We start from the raw sequence: 23,852 nt of genomic DNA, 5'->3' as shown, positions 1-23,852 counted from the left end.
ATCAGCTGGCTCCTCTGTTTGAAAATGATATGGAATCCTATGGAGTAAGTGGTGCTGAGCTCAGGGAAAGTTAGGGTTTTTCCTTTTAGCAAATGCTTACACCTCTGAGGTCTAAGAGATTAGGACAAAAGCTCGGAAAATGTGTGTTCTGCACACAGCTGGATTTGCTCTTCTTACTTTCCACCTGGAGAACAAAGCTCCTTAGTCAGTGAAAATTGGAGCTGTGTGCCTGGGCCCTGCCTGTCTCGCTCAGGATCCAGGCTTCTCGTAGACTTCTTCCTCTGTGTCTTGCGTTTAGTGACTATCACAACTCTACAGAAAGGTGGGTTCCTTTCTGCTGTCCCTTGATTGGGTGCATCTTTCCCCAGCTGGTTTGCTGTGTCACTTGACCTTTGATGAGTCTTTGGAAAAGCCTCTGGAGTCTATCCCCTTTTGACAGAATCTGACCACCTGTCAAGGAATGCGTAGAATCACCTTTTCAGGGGCTGGGGTTGTGGCTCAGTGGCAGAGCGCTTACCTAGCATGCGTGAGGCACTGGGTTTGATCCTCAGCATCACATAAAAATAAACAAATAAAATAAAGGCATTCTGTCCATCTACAACCACAAAAAAAAAAAAGTCACCTTTTCAGGGGCTAGGGTTGTGGCGCAGTGGCAGAGCGCTTACCTAGCATGCGTGAGGCAGTGGGTTCGATCTTCAGCACCACAAAAAATTACATTAAATAAAGGTATTTTTTTTAAAATCACCTTTTCAGCCTGGGGATATAGAGCACTTGTCTAGCATGCCCGAGGCCCTGGGTCCAATCCCAGAAGAAAGCAAGCAAGAGAATCACCTTTTCTCAGGGCACGATGGCACAGACATGTAATCCCAGCAATTCAGGAGGCTGAGTCAGGAGGATCACAAGTTCAAGGCCAGCCTAGGCAACTTAGCAAGACCCTCTATGCAGTTTTTAAAATAAGTGAAAAGAGCTGGTGCTGTTGCTCATGGTAGAGCCGGGCTATGCAAGGCCCTGTGTCCTGTCCTCAGCAGGTTTAAAAAATATAAAGAGCTTTGTTTCCTTGGTCTTGGGTTGGCTCAGTGGTAGAGCACTTGCCTAGCATGCATAAGGCCCTGTGTTTGACTGTGGCTGTGTTCCCAGTGCACACTAAAAAGAATTTTATCTAGCTCTTCACATCCACATTCAGTGAAAAGTAACCCAGAGGAAATGATGTCTCTTTATCCAGGAGTTGGGAATTGTCAAGGAAATGTTTGCAGGAAGTGGGAAGTGAAAAGAATGAGTCAGTGTTCGGGGTCAGCTTGACAGCCTTCTGCCAGGACCAGTTCTCTCGGTCCTTGGCCTGAATAACTGATGAGTCCCGTCCAAGGACACTTCTCAGCTGGTACTGTAGAGTCCAGAGACTCCCAGGGGCTGGGTTTCCTGGCCTGTCCCTAGCCATTAGTCCTTAGTCTTCTCCATGTCCCAGATGGATGTGTCAGATTTCCAGGGCACCTGTGCCTTCTCGTTACTGAAAAACCTGCCCTGGGCTGGGGATGTGGCTCAAGCGGTAGCGCGCTCGCCTGGCATGTGTGCAGCCCGGGCTCGATCCTCAGCACCACATACAAACAAAGATGTTGTGTCCGCCGAAAAACTAAAGAATAAATATTTAAAAAGAAAAAAAAAAGAAAAACCTGCCCTAAGACAGTAAAGGTCAAAGGATAAAACAAGACTCTGTGCTCTGCTCCGGTTTCCTGCAGAACAAAGTGCTCTAATTAGGAACTCTGCACAGAGCCTCGAGGGGCTAAAGGGAACAGGTTAACACCCAGGCCTGAAGTGAGCAGTATACTGCCAGAGCGAGCAAGGAAAAACAGGACTGGGGGCCGTGGCAGCAGCTGGGGCCTGTCGGAGCACTGCATGGCACGGTAGACCAGCTGATCCACGGGAGGACATGGAGAACCCCTAGAGGGGAGTGGAGCGAAGCTGTTACTGCCCAGCCCAGGACTGGAGGACCAGGTGAAGGGCTCCTGGGAGCTGTGCTGCCTCAAGGCATCAGCAGGACAGGCGGAGTGGTTGATGAGGAAGGGTGTGGGGTGTGGCATGGGCTGGCAGGGCCTGAACAGGCCTGGAGAGTGCAGTCAGGCCTTTTGCTGTGCCACTCTCCAGAGCTGGAAGTGCTCAGGCGGGTTGGTGAGACTCACGACTTAACACCCACAAGTGAACAAACAGGAGGTGGGATAAGGATGGTGGGCTTCTGGGGAAGAACCAGAAGCTCCTTGTGTCACCATCTGTGCTCCCATGTGCAGTGCTTCCTTCTGTGCTGTTAAAGCCCCTCCATTTTCCAGAGGAGGAAACTTATGTGAGGTCATCAGAGAACCAGCCAGCAGTCACATGTGCAGGGCAAATGTGGAAGGGCAGGATGACCAGCCTTCTGGCTCCCACACCCATGTTGGGGGTTTCCTGCTGAGATGGAACGACTCTGGAGCCAGGGGCCGAGGATGCACAGATGCTTGCTGTTGAAAGCATGACAGCTGGAACACTAGGACAAGACCAAGGACATGCTGGCCACAGCACCCAATCCCGCCCAGCCAGGGCAGTGTCTGAGGTGCTCCCCGAGGAGGAGGTGTGCTGCTGAGAAGCCCTCAGGAGGGACACCTAGAGGTGGCTCCGACAGGCCTGGGCGTATGGTGTTGTGTCCAGACTCTGCGCCATGATCAAGCTCTGCTGAGCAGCGTAGCGGGTATTACTTTCTTCACTTGGGAATGTTACCTGGCTCCAGGGGGTAAGGGGAGAGGGATGAGACCCAGATGACAGCAGCCACTTGGTGTGTGGGCCACTCCCACAGCACTGCCTCCCCAGGGCTACCAGATGTTCCCTGATTCCTGCCCCAGCCTTCTCTGCAAGGTCTTTTTTTTAGTCTGCTTTTTCTGATGGCTTCCCAGGGTAACTTAGATCCAAAAGTACTGCCAGATGCCATCTTTGTACATAGTAGTTTGACCCCATCGAGGCAACCAGGATGTGGGAGTTGAGCAGAGTTCTTCCTGGTACCCTGGAGCAGCCTAGACCACACAGCCTGTCCTTCAGGTTTGCTTCTCCAGGACCCATAGCAAATTCTGGTTGCTTGAGACCTCATAAATGGATGGATTGTGCATATATGGTACAGGGTGGCCACATTAGGGAGAACGAGGCTGAGAAACAAACCCAAGGAGAACCCCGGGTTGGCTCCAACACAGGAGTTAGCGTCCTGCCTCAGATCTTCCTACCTGTGTATCCAGCCAACCTCCTTGACCTCTCTGAGCCTCAGATTGTGCATGTTCATGAGGTTGCTGAGAGGGCTAGGGTGTAGCTCAATGGTAGGATGCTTGCGTAGTAGCATGCACAAGGCCCTGGGTTTGATCTACCACATCTCAAAAAATATGTACATATAGATTGCTGTGAATGATTTATTAATACAATGATGCTATTCTGCCCACATTACATTTTATTAAGTGCTATACACTTCCCAAGTGCTAAGTTACTATAATTTTGCACCTGATTTCTCATTCTGCAAGAAAGCCAAGCTTATAGGAGTATAAATTAGTACTGCTTTGAAGAGCACTTTGGCAGTGCCTAATAAATCTGGAGCTGTTCCCAGCTGGTGACATGGCAGTTCTACTAGGTTTACATCCAAGAGATGCTCCAGCATGTGCTGGATTATTGATAATCATAAAAAGCCTGGAAACCAATGTAGCTGAGAAAGACCCTCCTCTGCCCTCAGGGTCTCTAGCTGGGCCTAAGAAATTAAACCTACAGAAGACAGATTATCAGGAGAAAAGCATACAAGCTTTAAGTATTTTTTTTTTACATGTACAGGAATCCTCATAAGAAATATGAAGCCGCAAGTGTTGAAGGCTTATACATTGAGTTGGGGGCCAAAGATTTAGCTCCATGATACAGCATGCATGAAGGCCTGGGTTAATTCCCAGCACCACACAAAATATGTGTATTTTATGTATTTTGTGTATGTGTGTGTGTGTGTGTGTGTGTATAATAGACACACTGAGTCTGGCAAAGAGTATTAAATCATGAAAATATGACAAGACACAAGGGGTAGAGTAGTGACTAGGAGGGTAAGGGTTAGTGTAACAAGCTTTGTTTTTACAGATTTCTCTCTGCCTTTGACTTCCTGTCCTTGGTGATAAGAATGTCTCTTTCCTTCTGGAATAGGGAGGACACATTTTGCATGGGAATTCCATCTGCTTGAAAGAAGAGGAAGGATGATCTGGCATCTACTGTCTTTCAAGTGCCTTTAACTCAAAATAGTCAGGAGATGAGAACAGGGGTGACCTGTTCTGAACTTCTGCACCACCCAGTGCCCACCAGGAAAATGGATCAATTGTGAAAATAGACACTGGATGGCCACAGCAGATTTGGCTGCAGATGAACAAGCTGGGCCACGTGCATTATTATTATACCACAGGGTGTGTTTGCAGTTTTTGGAAAACACTACTTGCGTTGCAAACACAAAAAGCAGGCCTCTATACTAATGCTGCTTATTCTCACCATTTCTAGCCCAATTGTTTGCAGCTGGCTCAAGGGCACATATCAATGCAAAAAGCAAAATGGAAAAGACCCAAGTGCAATCTTAGTTACACAGGTTGAAAACATGCACATACAGAGGCAGTGGTGGCCCAACATTGTGAATGTGCTAAATGCCACAGAATTGTCCATTTTTAAATCCTTACTTTGGCATTGGGGATGTAGCTCAGTAGTAGAGCACTTGCCTAGCATGCCCATGACCCTGGATTCAATCCTTAGCACCACAAAAAGTAAATACAATGGCTAGTTTTATAATCTGTGAATCTCAATTTAAAAATTTTTAAAACCTTGTAAAAATATATGTTAATTGGTTCCAAATATACATGTTGACACCTAGATAACACTCAGCTGAGCAGGTAGGCTCCTCCTATGGGACAGGGAAGGCCCTACCGTGAGAGGAAGATGAAAAAGGAGCTTCATTTACAGTTGAGGGTTAAGGCTTAAATTGGGAGGGAGGAAAACAGATATTTCTTACATTATTTATTATGTCTATTTATCTGACACATTTTAGTATTTGACCTCAGTCTCCTTTCCAGAGATTCAAATGGAAGCGTTACCATGGTGATGAGCGTGCCCAAGAGCTTTTTCTGCATCCCATTCTAGTTTAGGCATTCAAGAGTGAATCCCCTCATGTGGATTCTGGAATATTTCCCAGGAGAAAAGACACACAGGTGACCTATCAGATGCCCCTTCTGCCCCTTTCAAAAGCAAGTTCAGGGTGGCTGGGGAAAGTGAGGGGACTGGGGCAGGCTACAGTCCCCCTTCCAGCGCAGCTGGATGGTGGGATTGTTCCTGGCAGCCAATGGTACAGCCTGCCTTTGGCCTTCCCTCACCAACACAGCCCCAGCAGACACAGAGAAACAGGACAAGCACAGACCATGTGTTAAAAAGACGCTGCCTGGACTTGCACTTGCAGGATACACAGTCAATGGTTCCTGACCTGGATACACGAGCTTGAAATTTGAAGGCACAGAAACGAAATACAGTCAATGTCTCAATTTTCTGGCAAAAGTTATGGAATGATCTGTGTTCAAACTCTGCCCAGTATCCTGAGCTCGCCCAGGAACTCTGGGCCACAATGGGCACTGGAGACTCTAGTGGATGCCCTCTCTCAGTGGGAGGTGTGGCCGACTCTGGGCTAAGCCTCCAGTCCTGGTTCCTCTGTGGGGAGGTCAAGAAGCTGTCCTGTGAACAGCCCCTTCCAATCTCTTCTCCACTGAACACATTTGCATTATAACCTGGCCTGAAAGAGCTTGAAGCACCCTGACTGGCTAATGGAAAACATTTCTAAGCCCTTTGGAGGTCTGAGAGTGTGCTCCTGCAGACTGCCTCTTTACCTGTGTCTCTAACGGGGCCCATAGTTGTTCTACAGCCCTCCATCGACCTCTGTTATCAGATCTTTAAATTTGAGCATCAGGGTCCTGAGATTCAGAGAGGGGAACCTCTTCCTACCCTAGTTATCCCTCTCCCAACCCTCTTATACTACAGAGTCTGGTGTGGGCACCCTTGTGCCAGCTGCAATGAGAGAATGAGCATTGCAAAGGCCTGTCTTGTCTTTGCAATGCAGGCAGTATTTTCCAAAAAGTTGCAAATATATCATATGATCTAGTAAAAACATTAATATTTGGCTATCATGTTCTCTGCACAGAGCTCCTAAAACCCTTGGAATTTACTGTCTTTGTATGCTATTGAAGGACTAGGTCCTGGCATGGGAGAGCCCATATGATTAGAGGGTTGGAATTTTCAGCAACACCCTGACCTCCCAGGAAGGGGAGCGGAGCCAGAGATCAAGTTCAATCTCTGATGGTCAAGGATTGAATCAATTCTACCCACACAACGAAACTTCCATAAAAATTCCCAAACAACAGGGTTCAGGGATGTTGATGAATGCATCCACTTACCAGGACAAACTCCTGCACTCAGGACCCTTCCAGACCTGTGTACTTCTTCACATGGCTGTTCCTTTGCATCCTTTATAAAAAGCTGTATTATTGAGAATAACACTTTCCAGAACCTGTGAGTTATTCCACCAAATCATCAGACCTGATAGGGGTAAGAGGTCATAGGAACTCTCAAATGTGTAGTCAGCTGGGCAGAAGCAGCCTGGGCAATCCATCTGTGGCTGATATGTGAAATGGAGACAGTCTTGTGACACCAAGCCCTTATCCTGAGGGGTATGCACTAATTCTGCATAGTCCGTGTCAGAACTCAACTGGACATCCAGTTGGTATTAGAGAACCGGTTGGTGTTGAGAAACACCATACACCTCACTTCTATCTCAGTCTGCCCTTCGGGCCAAACAGCTGCCACGAGCAAATGAGGGGAGTGTAATATGTTGAAAGATATCCACATCAGACATCCAGATTCTAATTCCAGCTCTGCTGACCAGCTGGTGTCCTCAGGCACATGGGTTGGCCCTCTGCCTCCCCCACCCCATCTCTACATCTGTAAAATTAAGGGTGGATTATTTAATAATCACTGGGATTTAACACTAGGAATCTTTTTTTGAGAGAGAGAGAGACCCGGTCTTTCCATGTTGCCCAGGCTAGCCCTGGACTCCTGGGCTCAAGCAATACTCTTGCCCCAGCCTCTCAAGTACTTGGGATTATAGGCACACCACTGCACCTGGCTTTCTTTTTCTTTTCTTTTCTTTTTTTTTTTTTTTTTTTTTTTTGTGCCAGGGATTGAACCTCGGGGGTATTTAACCACTGAGCCACATCCTCAGCCCTTTTTTATTTTTTGAGACAAGGCCTCATTAAATTGCTGTGGATGCTTTGAACTTGCAATCCTCTGCCTCCACCTCCTGCGCCACTGGAATTTACAGGCATGAGCCACCTCATCCAGCTTCCGTCGACCTCTCTAACAAGCAGTCAGATAATTCTTAGGCACGCCAGTGTTTAAGAACTACCATTTATGACCTCCTTACCTGTAAAAAGAGAATATATTTAAGCCTCTGGCTATGTATTTGGGAAAATTACATCTTTCTTTCTTCTTGCCACTCCAAATAATTCAAATTCCTAAATTCCTGCTGCACCAGCAAAACCGTAATGAGTATCCAGCCCAGGTTCCCTCCCTGTGTCTGCTGAGACTCACCTGCAGGAACTTCCTGCTCCCTTCCAAAGTCAGTGGAGTCCCAGCAAGGAGCTTAGTTGACACCTCCTTCAAGATGTCAGGAATCTGAAGCAGCAGCTGAGTCAGGCCCAGGAAGCGAGGGAGAAATTCAAGCAACAAAATCCACCCAAGACCCACAGACAGAGCTGAAGGGGAAACACTCTGCTGCCTCTGGAAACAGATGGTGACATCCTTGTGCACACACCCACACCAGCTTAGCCAAGTTTGCAGCGTGTCCACTCGATTGCCCTGCAGCGCCGAGAAAACTCAGGCACCAGACGGCAGCACTTCTGCCAAAATAAGTCCTGCCCGAGGCCAGGTCTCCAGCTCCTCACCAGCACAGCCATGCGGGGCCCTTCCAAGCACCAGCTTAACCTGCTCTGGGCTTTTCTCCCCACCCTCCTCCTGACAGTCCTTTTAATTATTCTGATTATAGAAGGGAATCTGTTCGTTACTTGACATTTTGAAGCACGTTCCTGAAGGTATAGCTCAGAGTGCATGCTTAGCATTCTTGAAGTCCTGGTTCAATCACCCCTCTTCTGCCCCCCGCCCCCCAAAAAGGAAACTTTGAAAACAGAATAACACAATGTAAATTCGAGAATCTTGTTAACAGAGAAAATCACTCTATACACTTGAGGATATTTTCAGTTCTTTTTTCATACCTTTTCTTAACACATTTGGGATTATACTGTGTCTGTGTGATTCAATACAAACCACTAACAACATGTGACTGCTTAAATTTAAAATTTTAATTCATTAAAATTAAAGCAGAAGTTCTTCATTTGTGCAGCCAAAGATTTCAAGTGATGAGTAGTCACATACCCCTGGCTATAGTATTGAACTATGTAGGTATAGAACATTTCCCTCACGGCAGAATTCTGTCAGACTGGCTGCTACCTGCCTTTTTGTATTTATTTCCTTCCTCCCTCCCTCCTTTCCTTCCTTCCTTCCTTCCTTCCTTCCTTCCTTCCTTCCTTCCTTCCTTCCTGTGCTGGGGGTCTCTGCATGCTAGACCATTGCTCTACCATTAATCAACACCACCCCTCCATATTATACTATGAACATTTCCCTGTTTGCTCAAATCTTCTTTGAGGACACAATTTTTTTTCTTTCCTTTTTTATGGTATTGGGGATTTAAACCAGGGGTGTTATACCTCTGAGCTACATCCTCAGCCCTTTTTATTTTTTTGTTTTGAAATGGTCTTGCTAAGTCTAGCAGTCCGGCCCCTTGCAATCCTACTGCCTCAGCCTCCCAAACAATTTTGATTACAGGTGTGCACCACCACGCCCACCTAAGGACATGACTTTTTTTTTTTTAATTTATTCTAATTTGTTATATACGACAGCAGAATTCATATTACACATATAGAGCACAATTTTTCATATTTCTGGTTGTATAAAAGTATATTCACACCATCATGTCTCCATACATGGACTTAGGGTAATGATGTCCATCTCATTCCACCATCTTTTTATACCCCTTGCTCCCTCCCTTCCCCTCCCTCCCCTCTGCCCTATCTAGAGTTCATCTAATCTTCCCCTGCTCTGCCTCCCAACCCCACTATGAATCAGCCTCCTTATATCAGAGAAAACATTCGGCATTTGGTTTTGGGGGATCGGTTAACTTCACTTAGCATTATATTCTCCAACTCATCCATTAATAAGGACATGATTTTTAAGGTTTACATACCGTAATTTATTTTACCAATTTTCCACCATTGGTCATTTAGGTGACCCACAACTTCTTATTACAAACTGCAGGGTGGGCCTGCCTTGTCTTTAGGTCTTTAGCTGAATCCCTGATTATTTCTAGATTACTTCTACACATGAAATTGTGTCAGGGAAGGTGACATTTTCAAGGGCTTGAAATAGAATGTTCCCTCCCAGAAAGGTCTCTCTCTTCACCAGGGCAAGTTGCTTATTTCAACCCTGTCTGCCCTTCTCTGAGTAGACAGCCAGTGCTTTAAGTGAGACCTACTCCGAACTAGAAAGAGAAAGTTTATCCAAGGAGCAGACAGAACTGGACAGTTTTGAGTTCCAGAACCTTCTGCTGCACCAGCCCAGTGGACAGGGCAGTTATGTCCCAATGACCTTTGACTTATCACAAGATTGATTTTGTGTCACATTGCCCAGGTCACATCCCAGAGCCACATCCCAGAGCCAGCCCTCCTCATACTGGTTTTCTGCCCAGAGATCTTCCAGCTCCCATCCCAGGGCTGCCTCCCAGGAAATTTTTACCAATCCCAGCAGGAGGAGAGAATGGCCAGTCACTCTCATTCCTCCATTGGAGTCTATCTCCACGTATCTGGGCCTTAGCCTCGTGATTATGGGGATGTCATTCTGATGGGGCCAAGTGCTCTCAATGAACATCACTCCACACCATTCAGCTGTTTCTAGAATCTTCTACCAGGCATTGCTTTGGTCAAACATTGAGTTATATGAAAGATGTTACATGCAGAACTTGCTCAGTGTAGCCAAGAGACCAAAACTTGCATCAACCTTCAGCATCCTGATGGGTCTCCCCTCCACTTAGTAGACAGGGTACCCTGAGAAGCAGAAAGCCCCGGAGCCAGGCATAGGGGGGCGGCGTGAGAATGGAGAGGCTGCAGCGACTCCTGCAGCATCAGCGTTCAACTGAGTGAATTCAGAGAGCCCTGTGCCACACCAACCAGTCCCAGTGCTTCCCAGTAAAATGTTTGCTGTGCATTTAAACCAGGGCCACTGCACCGCATGCCCCTAGGGACACCATTCACAGAGTACAGTGGGGATGAGTGCTCCCTGCAGCTGTGGGAGGCCTTGCTGCCTGATGCACCCCCATCGTAGAAATGGGAAGAAAACATGCTTTGAGAGTCTAAATACCATACTGAAGTTCACATGGTAGGGCCAGAACCCAGGCCAGCCTTTCACCCTATCCTGCCACTGGAGGTCAGAGGTGATAGGCAGCCTGGATTGTTGCCAAAGTGCAGACCTCACTCCCTACAGTGAGTTCCTTCCTGTTTTCAGAGATCAGTCTCACTCCCAGGGAGCAGCAGTATTTTCCCAGTGCTCCCCCTACTCCCACCCTGGGGCAGATCCTTGACCTTGGGCAACATCAGAGCTGCTGACCAGGATGCCTGGTGATCCATCCTTGCTGAGAATGTGAAAGCGTGACTCTGGGGACTCGCACTGGTGACCCCAATGTGGCAGCCGCTCTTTCAGGCTCTTTAATAATTTAGAGAATGTATACTACCCAGCCGCTTGGCTTCATTTCTGGATTCAGAAATACAATGCCCTGGGGATTTTTTCCAGTGGAGAGTGAAATTCCACTTGTCACAGTCACTAAGGACAAGAAGGCTGTTCCTGGAAGGGGCTCTGGTTGCCTGGTGTTTACAAATGTCCTAGAAGACCAGGAAGCCAGAAGCCAGCATCCTGGGAGCCAAGGCGAAAGCCTGGGGGTCTGCCCCAACTCAGCTACCTGGGGAGGGGAGTCCCTCGGCCTCTCACCTGGTTGGAGTGAAGGGGATTGGCATGTGGGGTTCCACACTGTTGCTCATGACTCAATAGCTCCCCACCGAGCCTCCCTCAGTCTCAACCCCCTGGGGAAGACCCGCGCCCCAGGACCCAGAATGTCCATGGGAAACTTTTTCTAGGACAGCTTGCAGTTCCTAGAATTTAGTGATTGTATTTTCCCTGAAAAATTGCTCCAGGGGCAGAGGGCAGGGTTCTAGGGATTAAACCCAGGAGGAGGCCAGAGCATTCTGCCTCCGAATGCTCAGCCCTTTTTTTTTTTTTTTTTTGGTACCAAGGTTTGAACCCAACGGCACTTAACCACTGAACCATGACCCCAGACTTTTTATTTTTTATTCTGATACAGGGTCTCACTAAGTTGCTTTAGGGCCTTGTAAATTGGCTAAGGCTAGTCTAGAACTCATAATCCTCCTGCCACAGCCTCCCAAACTGAGGGGATTACAGCGGTGTGCCTCCAGCCCAGCCTATTTAAATTTTATTTTGAGACAGAGTCTCACGAAATTGCCTGGGGTGGCTTCAAACTTGCAATCCTTCTGCCTCAGCCTTGCAAGTACCTAGGATGACAGGTGTGTGCCAAAATTACATTTGATAGCTGGGTTTGATGCCTGTAGTTCACCTTTTTGGGAGGCTAAGGCAGGAGGAGGCCTTGAGCCCAGGAGTTTAAGACATAGTGAGATCCCATCTCAAAAATAAATAAATACATTTGAAAAATCTGATTCTAAGTGAAATAAGGTGGACACACACACACACAAAAAAAAAAACAGATCATGTACGATTGATTGCACATATCCATATGGTACCTAGAATGGGCAAATTCACAGAGCAGAATGGAGGATGGTGGTTGCCAAGAGCTGAGGGGAGAAGGGAGTTATTGTTTAATGAGTTCAGAGTTTCTGTTTAAGATGATGAAACTGCTCTGGGAATGCACAGCGGTAATGGCACGGCATGGTGAATGTATTTAGTCCCCTAAAGTGTGCACCTAACAATGGTTTAAATGGATACTTTCATGTTATGCCTATTCTAACATAATCTAAAATGTGTGTTTACTATGAATAATCGGATAAGTAATAAATTAATTCAAGAAAAACTAGAAAATAAGCCGGGCATGGTGGCATATATCTAAAATCCCAGGAACTTGAGAGGCTGAGGCATGAGGATTGCAAGACCAGCTTCAGCAACTGAGTGAGTCTCTGTCTCAAAATTAAAAGGACTGGGATGTGGCTCAGTGCCACAGTTCACTCTCCAGTACCAAAAACAAACAAACAAACAAAAAACTAGTCTGTGAAATTCTAACCCAGGAAGATTGAGAAGAGGTTCTACTTCTGAACCTGTATAAAAGGCTATCCCTGAATATCACATATGGTGGGAAAAAATCCCACCCCTACTTCCAACATAAGTAGAGCTGATATCCTGCTTTCTATTCTTCCATTTTCCCAGTGAAAATATGTGACATAAATACAAATGTGAATTTTTATTAAAATAAGGTAACTAATTTTCTCTCTTCATAGCACATGATAATCAATCATATTTTCATGTCATCCCATATTGTTTGTATCAGCTACCCGGGATTCTGCTATGGTAGAGTCCTGTGACTTGTTCAACTGATGCCCATTATTGAACACATAAGTTATTCCCAAGGTTTCCCAGTCAAAAGGAAATCTGTAACATCCTTGCATGCATTTCTTTGGCTCTTTGTGAGTGCATTTTTTAGGATAAATTCCTGGAATCTTGGGGTCAAAAGAGCCATACATATCATCCTGTCTGCACACTGTAGCCTCACATCATTTCTAGCTGTTCCCACGAACAGTGAGATGTGTTGCTTAAACTAAGCAAAAGGATTCCTATACTGGCCAAATCACTAAGGTAGACATTCAGGCTGTGACGCCCAGTGGGAGAGCCGCTGTGGGAGCATGAGGGTCTCCATAGTTATTTGTGTCTTAGCCACAGGCAGGGTGTGGTTTGCAGTGGGAGGACAAGAGCTGGGTTTCTGAGTGGGATCAGGTGAGATACTGAGACTTGGTCTTACTCCAAGGAGTAGGGTGATGCCCAAGCTCCCTGCAATCAGCTAATATACCCCCCAAATATATCCCAAATGATATATTTGGGGGGTATATTAGCTGATTACTGATTGATTTCAGTAATCCCTGAAATCAATGACTGCATTACATTACAAGGCAAAAGATGCTTTGCAAGTGTGATTAGACTAAAGACTTTGAGATGGAGACAATTTCTTGGATTGTCCAGGTGGGTTCAGTTCAGTCCTATGAGGACCCTTATAGGAATCAAAAGGGTCCTATAAGAGGGAGCAGCATGGTCCGAACTAGAGAAAGACATCTGATGACTGGAAACAGATGTCAGAGTGGTGTTGGGGCATGAGCCAAGGAAAGTGGGTGGCTACTAGAAACTGGAAATGGCAAAAAAAAGGGATTTTTCCCTGGAGTCTCCAAAAGGAATGCAATCTTGGCAACCCATTTTGAGCTTCTGACTTCAGAAAAATACTATATTTTTGGCCAGGAGCCGTAGCACATGCTTGTGATCCCAGCAGGTCAGGAGGCTAAGACAGGAAGATCGTGAGTTCAAAGTCAGCCTCAGCAATAGCGAAGCAAGGTGGCAAGCAACTCAGTGAGCTCCTGTCTCCAAAAAAAAATACAAAATAGGGCTGGAGATGTGGCTCAGTGGTTAAGTGCCCCTGAGTTCGAAGCCTGGTACACCCCCACCAAAAAAAAAAAAAATCCAATTTGGGTCTGGGGATGCTGCTCATTGCTGGATCACCTACCTGCCTGGTATGCCCAAGCCCCAGGTTCAATCCCCAGCATCGCAAGAATAAAAAAGCTAGCCTCAGCAACTTAATGATCTGTCTCAAAATTAAAAAAAAAAAAAGAAAAAGAAAAAGAGAAAGGCTGGGGATGTGGCTCAGCAGTAAAGTGTCCACTGGGTTCAACCTCTAGCACCAAAACAAGATCCCCTCTAAAAACTTTTTTTTTTTTTTAAAGAGAGAGTGAGAGAGGGGAGAGAGACAGAGAGAGAGAGAGAATTTTTATTTTTTAGTTCTCGGCGGACACAACATCTTTGTTGGTATGTGGTGCTGAGGATCGAACCCGGGCCGCACGCATGCCAGGTGAGCGCGCTACCGCTTGAGCCACATCCCCAGCCCCTAAAAACTTTTTTAAAAATATTTTTTTAGTTGTTGATGGACCTTTATTTTATTTATTTATATGTGGTGGTAAGAATCGAACCCAGGGCCTCACACATGCCAGGCAAGCGCTCTACCAGTGAGCACGACCTCAGACCCCCCTGAAAATTTTTGTTATGGTAAGCCTCTAGGTTTGTGATAATTTGTTACAGCAGCAAGAGGAAACTAATATATCTTCACACCCAGTTCTTGAAAGCCCTCATCTAAGGGACAATAGTCTCTCTGTGCCCCCAGCAGTCCAATGTCTTGAACACCAACCATCCCCTAACCAGGTGCTCTCTGGATAGGAGGTACCCAAGGTTCTGTGATGGAGAAAAACAAGGGGGTTGTCTTACCCCATTCCCAAAGGCCCACCTTTGCTCCAACTGTGAAACCACTCAAGAATGCTGGAAACTGGACCTGCTTAAAGTCCTGGAGGGGGTGTGAGGTGGTACCAGGACCAAACCCAGCATCCAGCCTGGCTGACTGATGGCTTCCCTAGCCATTTCAGTAAGCTGAGCTTCTCTTTCTGTGCCAGTCTGGTTTACTTTCCTGGGGTGAAGAAGTCACTCTTTTTTTTTTTTTTTTTTGGTACCAAGGATTGAACCCAGGAGTTCAATCCCTGAGCCACAGCCCTAGCCCTTTTTTGTATTTTATTTAGTGACAGGGTCTCGCTAAATTGCTGAAGGCTTTGAACTTGCAGTCCTCCCGTCTCTTCCTCCTGAGCCCTTAGGATTACAGGTGTGTGGGATTCCAAGTGGGTCATGGCGCCCAGCTAGAAGACATTCATTCTTTAGAGAGTGTAAGATAAGACCTCTGGCTCCTGGTACTCCTCCCACCTTTCAATGTCGTGTTACTGCAGAGTGGTGGGGCTTGACTCTCATGCGGAAAACCAGGCTTGGGGTGGGTACTTCCTGTTCCTGACCACACCAGAGCCTTCAGCCATCCCCTTCCTGAAGTTTACCTTGACACCTCCCAAGAATTAACTCAGTTCTTTGCCCTTCGTAGAGAACTGCCGAATCACGTATGGCCGGGGCATATGGGTAGGGATAATCTCTGTCATTTAATAAGCAGAGATTCTGGGCTGGGGATATAGCTCAGTGATAGAGCACTGCCTACCATGTGTGAGCCCCCAGGTTTGAACCCAGGTGGGGGAAAAAAGTAAGGAATCTATGCTAGGTCTAGTGCCTACCCACTGTACCTGTATCACTGCATCATTCAACTGAATCTTCCCAAGCACCCAGGGAGGAGTAGTCTCCCATTTCAGAAATGAGGAAATTGAGCCTCAGGCAGGTTAACTTCCTCACACAAGGTCATTCACCTGCAAGCAACAGAGCAAGATGCAAATCAGGTCTTCTGCTTCCAGAGCCCAGAGTTGCCTGAAGCTGATCTGCAGAAACATTTTCTTTGGCTCAGTCATTTTGAAATCCAAAGATTTTATAAAACAATCTGGGTTTCTAGATTCTCTTGAAAAATCTGATTCACCAACTAAAGAGCTCCCGATGGCCCAAGAGGGAACAATTTGAGCAACAAAATACATGTAGTAGCATTGGATTATATGTGCATAGCACTGGATTATTGTCCAATGTATAAAAAAAATATCCATGGGTCCACGTAGTATAGACAAATTATTATCATTATTATTTTTAGGTGCAGATGGACACAACACAATAGCTTTATTTTTATGTGGTGCTGAGGATCGAACCCAGGTTCCGCCCATGTTAGGAGAGCGCTCCACCGCTGAGCCACAATCCCAGCCCCTAGACAAAGGATTGATAAATAAATATATGGGGGAGAAGAAGCAACTCTCCCATACAGGAGAATTCCAGATCACTTAAGTCGCTACTCTGTGCTCAAGGAGGCACAGCATAACTCCCCACTTCTTAGGTGTGAGCTGTGTACAGTGATTTCCTTCCAAGAGTAAAACGAAAAGAGAGCTCAGCACTGGAGGAACCTGATAAGTACCACCTCTGCCAGGTGATGAGCGATCTTGACATGATGTGATGAGAGTAACATTCTACTTCTGTGATCCCCCTCCTAAAAACCTATAACCCGAGTGTAATCATGAGGAAAATATCAGACAAGTCCCAACTGAGGGACATTCTACAAACTTCCTGATAAACCTCAAAAACCATCAAGGGCATCAGAAACAAGGAAATCCTGAGAACCACCACAGTCTGGAGGACTTGAGGTGACAGGAATGATAACTAAATGTGATATGGGATCCTAGATGGGAGCTCAGAACAGGAAAAGGACAGCAGGGAAAGCTAAGAAGATCTGAATAAAGTGTGGACTTCAGTTACTAAGGATGTGTCAATATTTGTTCATTTACAGTGACAAGGTACCATGTAAGATTGTGACACAGTGCCTGGGAAAGTCTTCATAAGATTCTGCATTCTCCTGGTAGAGGCTCCTGGGTCAGAGTAACCTGGAAGGAAGGAGAAACAAGCCACATCTCAGCCCTCAGGTTCTATAAACATGGAAAGGCCCAGGAGACAAGGTGTCTGGAAGCGGGGTGTGAAGTTTATCTCCACCCTAATTTATATGGCCAAAAGGCCTCATCCAAATTCCTTTCCCTTAGTGTCAGGAACAACTATAAGCCTTCCTGGGTGGGGAGCTGGTATGAGGGCCCTGTTTGCCCTCAAGGTCCCTCTCGGGTCACTGGCGCCTACTTGGGCAGCCCAGCTGTTGCTTCTAGTCTGAACTGCTGGTAGTGAGGCCCCCAGAGGCTGTTCTCCAAGGGACTGAGTGAGTCATCCCGGGATCATTTCCCCTGCAGGACAGATGAGGAAAGGGCAGAGGTAGTGTCTGGAGAGGGCCCTCAGTGCCCCGAAGGGGTTCTTTTAGTTGCCTCCATCCCACACCCAAGGTTCTCAGAGCAAAAGACAGATCTGCCAGCGACCTGTTTCCTAGCACTAAGGGACAAGTTTGCAAAGCCCCGGAGGCAGCTGGAGGCCAAGAGGACGTGGCATTAAGGATCGGCCCCAGCTGCAGCCCTCCTCTTGATCCCCACTGCCTTGTGCGGAAGGGTTCTTTCTCTGCTGCTCACCCTGTTTTGGCCTGGGCACCTAAAATGGGGGAGAAGAGAGAGGAGACAGAAAGTGGGTGACAGGAGAGAACCTAAGAAAAGTGAAAGGGAGGTGGAGCCTGAGCAAGGGAGGGGTGGGTACCACGGTGGTGGAGGGGGCCTCCATGATAGCGGGGCGTGTGGCCGGGAGCCCAGGCGCCAGGCTGAGCTACTGCTCTCAGCTTAGGAGCCCCCATGCCAGCTGGACGCAGGAGGGTGGGCACGGGCAGGGCCATGTGCCAAACACACACAGAGCACCCTTTGAGGAGGTGGCAGCTGTCAGCCCAGACCCCACCCCTCCACTTGCTGTGGCCCTGCCTGCCCCCTCCAGCAATACCCTGCTGAGTACTGGGCTAGGGACACAGAGATGCTCAACTGGAACCCCTCACTCCAGGGATGAAGGGGACAACCTTGCTCAATCAGAGCAGAAAGGGACCTCGAATCAGTCCTAGAACTAGGATCTGGGTATGGTGGCAGGTCTTGATGTCCCCTTTCTAAGACATCTTGTATTCTCTTCATGGCCCGTGGCCACCATCAGAACTTTTTCAGAACCATCCTGGGGTGGAGACCAATGCTATCCCACCCCTCATGGAAGAAGGCTGAAAGCTTTCTAAACTTCAAGGGATGATCTGCTGATGGGGAATGTAAAGGTCTGGGGTGCTGGGGCCAGCCCTGGGGAAGTCGGCACCCCCATTTCTGCTTCCACCATCCAATCACCTTGGGCCTCTGGCCACTGCACAGCTGGTAGACTAAAGAGCCTGTTCAGATCCACAGTGCACCCAGAGATACTTCCTAAGGGGCTAGAGTTCTCTGTCCACAACACAGATCCCCCATGAGCCAAGGATGCTGCCAACTAGCCTCCTGGAAATGGCTCTGTCTTTCTTCCCCTGGGTGGTCATCAGGGCTTACCTCTAGGAGCTGCCCCTGGCCAGTTCCCCCATCTGATCACCGCTTGGTCTTGGTCCTCACCCTCCCAGGGCAACTGGAAGCTACTATCCTGTGTCTCTCCTTGGCCTGAAAGTCCACCTACCCCCAAGCAGGAACAGGCTGTATGGGGTGGGTAGCAGAATGACCCCTGATTCTTTCGGCCTTTTGGTAGCTGAAGGATCTAAGAATAATATGGAAGCAGCAAGGGAGGTGGAGAGATGATGATGAACATGTATGTGCTCCCTGCTTGCTGGTGCATATTTCCACCATGTCTGTGGGGGAATGGCTGAAGAAACTGGGGGTGTGTAACCTGGGGAAAGGAAGGCTCAGGTCCGTGTGTGCCAGGCTTTCAGCATCTGAAGGGCTGGCCCACCACCCAGGGATGGCTGATGGGTGGGCCCATAGATGAGGGTTACCAGGAGACAGGATCCTCCCTAAAAATCAGTCCAGATCTGTCTGGTGGACCCAAGGATGGGCCAGTCTGCTCCCGGGGAGTCAGGAGCTCCCTGGTCCTGGGAATGTGGCCAGAGGAGCCCTGGGCGGCGCCGTGGGGCGTATCAGGGAACCCTGGGTTCCCTCTGCGCTGGGGGAAAACAAAAGGGTTCTAAGTCTTGCTCCGCTGACCTGCTATCGCCTTTAGCCGAGCCCAGCCCCACCCCCGTCTACGACCGGACACCGGGACTGGGAGCCCGGCCAGGGCCGCGGGATAGAAGCCCAGCACCCGGGATGTGCCGTGGGCGGAGGTTCTGGCCTCCAGAAAAGGTTGGGCGGACATGAGATGAGGCGTCTAGAGGTGGTCCTCCAAGGAGGGATAAGGTGTGGGGACCGGGCCTCCTGTCCGCGTTGGGCCGACAGAAAAATGCCGGGGTCCGGGGTCCTCGCCTTTAATGCAGCCCGCCGCACAGCAGCCGGGAGGGGGCGGGGCGGGGCGGGCGGCGCATGCGCGGTGCGGGCTGGAGCCGCCGGACGGTCCGGCCGCCGGGAGCGCGCAGGAGCCCGCGGGCAGCCTCCAGAGCCCCGGGACCCCGCGCCGGGGGCTGTGAGCGGCGCGGGCGGACCCAAGCCCCCAGCCTGCCGGCGCCGCTGCCCGCTGGGCCCCGGGAGCAGCGGCCACGATGTCTGTGCCGGTGAGTACCGACGCCGCCCGGGACCCCGGGTCCGCCGCCCCCCTGTCCCGCTGTCCCCGGCCCGGCCTGCAACCTTTAGCTGCCGGCTGAGGCCTAATGCCGCGGGGACAGCCAGACTGGGGGTCGCTCCATCTGGTCTTTCTCGCGCAGGGTTCGGGCGACAGGTTGGGGGCGTCTCCCCCACGCCCTCCTCTCTGTCTCTGCCTTTTCATCAGCTTCCAGGAGAGACGGGTCGGCTGGGGGTCTGTGCTGTCGCCTCGGGAAGCTCCCCAGGACGGCTGGGTCGGTAGGGGTCTTTGTTGCCCCCACTGGGACACCTGGGCCAGGCAGGAGCCTGTACAGTCCCGCTGGAATCCTCACCCGGATGGCCAGGCCTAGTCGGGAGGGATCTTTGTCGGTCCCCTGAACCAAAGTCCAGGTCTGGGCTGGGTGAGGGTTGGGGAGGTCTGTGCTGACCCCCAGAAAACTCCCTTGGATAGTTGCCCTGTTGTGCTTCTGTGTCCCCACCAGGATGGCCAGGCCTGGGTCAAAGTCTGCCTTGTCTCCAGAAACAGCCGTTTCTCACCCCTGCACTGGCTGATCCACTTACTTTCCGGGAAGTTTTGCTCCCTGGCTGAACCTCTAGGCCCCTGAGACCAGCAGCTTCCTCCCTTCAATCTATGAGCCTTCTCTGCCTGATACCCCCTTTTCCTGGCCCAACAGGTGGCTTTGGGCAGCCCCCAGACCATGGCTGTACGTTCCACAGATGGGACAGCATCCCTAGCCTTCTGGGTCTCACCTCCTGAGGGTGGCAAGTGATCCTGGCTATCTGGGGTGACCAGGCCTCACATACAGGCCCCAGCCCACTTTACAGATGGACAGACTGAGGTGGGAATCTGTACTCTGCTTCTTGCCAGAGGGGGCATCATTTGCCTGGGAGAGCTGTGGCCTCCAGCCATTGTTTCTCTGCTGAGTCAGGGGCTTTTCCCTCTGACAGGAAGAGGCAATAAGCCAGAGCCCTGCCCAGCCTGGCCTTGTTTCTGGAATTGCTTCTCACCTTCATCCTTTTGGTGAAGCAGACAGTTGGGGCTTCCTGGCAGGCAAGTGGTCTCTTAATTAACTATTTTAAAGTGTATGGAGATTACTGGAGGAGAGATGCTGTGTAAATGCAAAGCACTGTTATTATGGAATTAAAGATCCCAGCTCCTGCCCACCTCCAGAAGCGGTAATGCAGAATTACAGATGAAAAATTAGGGCTTCCAGGCCGAGCTGATGTGAACCCCCCATCCCATCTGTTCTGGTTCAGAGCATAATTGCCTCATTTCCAAAAAGAAAAGATAGAAAATGCCTGCCCAGACCCTCTTCTGCTCTGCTTTCCTGCAAAGCTCTGGATCTGCCTAGGCTAGAGCATTAGGGCCCAACTAGCTCTGCCTCTGTGAACACTGTTCAGAAAAATAAAGTGGACCCCCACCCCCAGGTCTGCTTAAGGGCCAAGGTCTCTAGGGCAGTGGTAAATGGGAATGCCACTCTGGCCACATGGTAGCCTGGTCAGGCCTCGTTGGAAGATCTACATTTGATTTGGTTGTCCATAATCAGTGCAAAGCTCTGGATGCGGAGTCTGGAATTGCATGCAGCCCACTTGTCTCACGGGACTTTGGGCAGCTGTCCTTAAATCTGCCTTGGGTGGCCCATCTATAACTAGAGAGGGTGGCAGATTGGGTGGGACCTGGACAGATAGGTATAACTGGAGAACTGCAGTCGAGGTCAACTAATCTGCCCCCCATTATGGCCTGCTCCAAGTCACTCCCCACCTTCTTGCTTATAGACACAGCCTTCATGCATTCTTCAGAGGGTGGCTGAGCTGTCAGATCACCTGGTGTCTCCTAGGACCTTGGGTAGTGTAGGACTAGAAGTTAATTTTTGGAGCAGAAGATTATTTTCATGTGCTGGGGAGGCCTTATGGAGGCTTCCAGACTAAGCCGCTTGCTCAAGCCCTGCTCTTGGAACCCAGAGTGGTAACTGCCCATGTGGTGCTCAGGGACACGTTTGGGTTTTAAGCATACCCGCTCATTTGGGCAATCTTTTTCTGGATAGGGCTGACGCAGGCACTTTGACCCACAGAAATTACAAGATGCTTCTGAACGGGATGGGAGGTGATGGCAGGGAGAGAAGACTTTGGGGTGGGCCATTTTGAGCTGGGTATGACTCCCTGGGTTTTTAAGCAGGCCTTGTGCTAAGGATCTCACTTGCTATTTGACTCCTGTGGAGTCGTAGGCTAGAGAGGGGAAGGTACCACAGTGTCCCTGCCCCCCTGCTAAGTGCTCCTTACTCTGCTGGGAGCCAAAATCAGTGCTTTGGCAGTGCTTGGACATTCTTTTCCTGATTGTTCTCTAATATATGCTTTCCTCTTGAGCATGGCTGTCCAGTGCCCTGGACAGTGCCTCCCAGTTGGCAGTTCACACTTAGAAATGGCCTACCTTTGATGTCTGGGCTCACTGGGATGGGATCTGTTCAGGAGTAGCAAGATGCTTACTGTGCTGTCACTGTCAGGAAGGAGGCCACCTCCAGCTTGCAGAGAAATGCCCTGAAATCTCTTTTTGCCTCATTTCCTGTGATGAAATAGTGGTGTTCCTCCCACCCCTCCTGTGCTCCTTTACCAAGGGATGGGTCTTTTCAAGGGATGCATATGCTGACTTGTGTGGAACATGTCCTGTTGGCATAGGCTGGGCCTCCCAGGCTCAGGAAGGACCCATGTCTTGCCAGGGTCCCATGGCCAGTGAGAGAGGTGGAATCAGGGCAGGAGCCAACTGGAATCAGAATCTAAAGCCATAAAGTGACCATCATCCTGCGTGGCCTCTGTAATTGCAGAGGCTACAGCCTGTTGAGATGTTGACAGGCCAAAACTGCTAAGAGCCTAATACTCTGCTTGCGGCCTTCCAGGCATGAGTTTGTGTAACCCCTTTAGTGCCCTTGGGAAGCAGGCAGCTTGCCTGGTGCTATGTAGCAAGGTTGGTCTAGTCCTGACCAGCCCAGCAGTGGCCAGGGCTTGGTATCTGGTTGAACTGCTGCCAGCGTTACTGGGGTGACCTCTGTGCCTGGCTCTGTACCAGCAGGTGCCGTGTGTGGGAGGGCTGGCCAAGGAGCCAGGAGGGTCTGCCCTGGGGCTCACAGCTGGCCTGGGAAGCCAGGCAGTGGCCCGCTGAGGCTGTGTGGAAAGGGCTGAAGAGGATAAGGTGGGAAGAAGCAGTGTCCAAGTCCAGAGTCTGCAGCTCAGTCCCCAAAGCCCCTTCCATACTCTCTCCTGCCACAGGCTTGGCTCTGCTTGCTCCTCTCTGGAGAAACCAAGGCCAGCCCTGTCCTTCTTCCCAGGTTGCTCCTGCTCAGCCATGCATCAACCCCCTGGGAAGCTCTCCTAGCCTTCATTTGTGATTGTGCATTTATTGGTGAGGTCATTCGGTTGCTGTCAGGCTGCTTCACAGGACTGCGGGCTTCTTCAGGAGCAGGATCCACGCCCACCTGGCTCTTCACTCTCTCCTCAGGACTCCAGCTTGCCCCTGGCCATCTGCTGAGGGTGTGGAACCCCACCAGCCGTGGCTGCATTGTTGTGCAGAGCCTGGTATTTCAGCCGCTGTCCTGGGAGACTTGGGGGCCAAGAGGGATCCCAGAGAGTCTGCTTCAGGGTGGGAGGAGTGTTTGGTGGTTAAGGGTGAGAGGACTTTAGAACTTAGGGAGGCCCTAAGCAACTCAGTGAGAACCTATCTCTAAATAAAATATATTTTTAAAAGGGGGATGGGCTGGGGATGTGGCTCAGTGGTTAAACGCCTCTGGGTTCAATCCCTGTTACAAAAAAAAAAAAAAAAGTGGGGCTGGGGATGTGGCATGCGTGCGGCCCGGGTTCGATCCTCAGCACCACATACCAACAAAGATGTTGTGTCCGCCGAGAACTAAAAATAAATATTAAAAATTCTCTCTCTCTTTCTCTCTCTCCTCTCTCACTCTCTCTTTAAAAAAAAAAAAAAAAAAAGTGCTGATTCTGTGCCCTAAGTGAGAACCTTGATGTGCCTTAGTTCATCCTCTGTGTGATGGGGATGTTGATGCACTGAGCCTTCAGGGTCTGGGGAGAACTTGGTGAGGGATGCACAATGCTGTTAGTAAGAATCTTCGGAGATTGTTATCCTTTCCTGCTGGGGCTTCTGACTTCTGTACAACAGGGTGGGGAAGGTTCCCAGGCAGTCTGCCTCATGTCTCTGTCATTCTCTGTGGCTTGCTCAGGGCCACCTCCAGTGGCCCTTTTTTTGAGGTGGCTGTAGTTCCAAGGTCTTAGTGGTGGAATGACCTTGGCTTCTTCCCTGCTGTGGCTTAGCCAGCAAGAACCCCCCTCCATATTCCCCCTCCCCGCCAATCACAGGGC

At 49.3% G+C, this 23,852-nt stretch overlaps 1 protein-coding gene across 1 annotated transcript in view; it reads left to right on the top strand.

Annotated features, from left to right (window-relative positions):
- The first annotated feature begins 19,328 nt into the window (after nt 1–19,328).
- Nucleotides 19,329–23,852, top strand: part of Bcar1 (BCAR1 scaffold protein, Cas family member) — a 38,482-nt gene continuing 33,958 nt past the window's right edge. The window contains exon 1 of the mRNA XM_026399237.2: nt 19,329–19,462. Within this exon, the coding sequence (XP_026255022.1) occupies nt 19,451–19,462 (12 nt within the window). The 5' untranslated portion in view covers nt 19,329–19,450. The remainder of the gene's footprint in view (nt 19,463–23,852) is intronic.

The sequence above is a fragment of the Urocitellus parryii genome, chromosome 15, assembly GCF_045843805.1.
Source record: "Urocitellus parryii isolate mUroPar1 chromosome 15, mUroPar1.hap1, whole genome shotgun sequence".
In the NCBI taxonomy this organism is placed as follows: domain Eukaryota; kingdom Metazoa; phylum Chordata; class Mammalia; order Rodentia; family Sciuridae; genus Urocitellus; species Urocitellus parryii.
The sequence above is the reverse complement of the archived record's forward strand: the minus strand, read 5'-3'. Positions and strand labels throughout refer to the sequence as shown.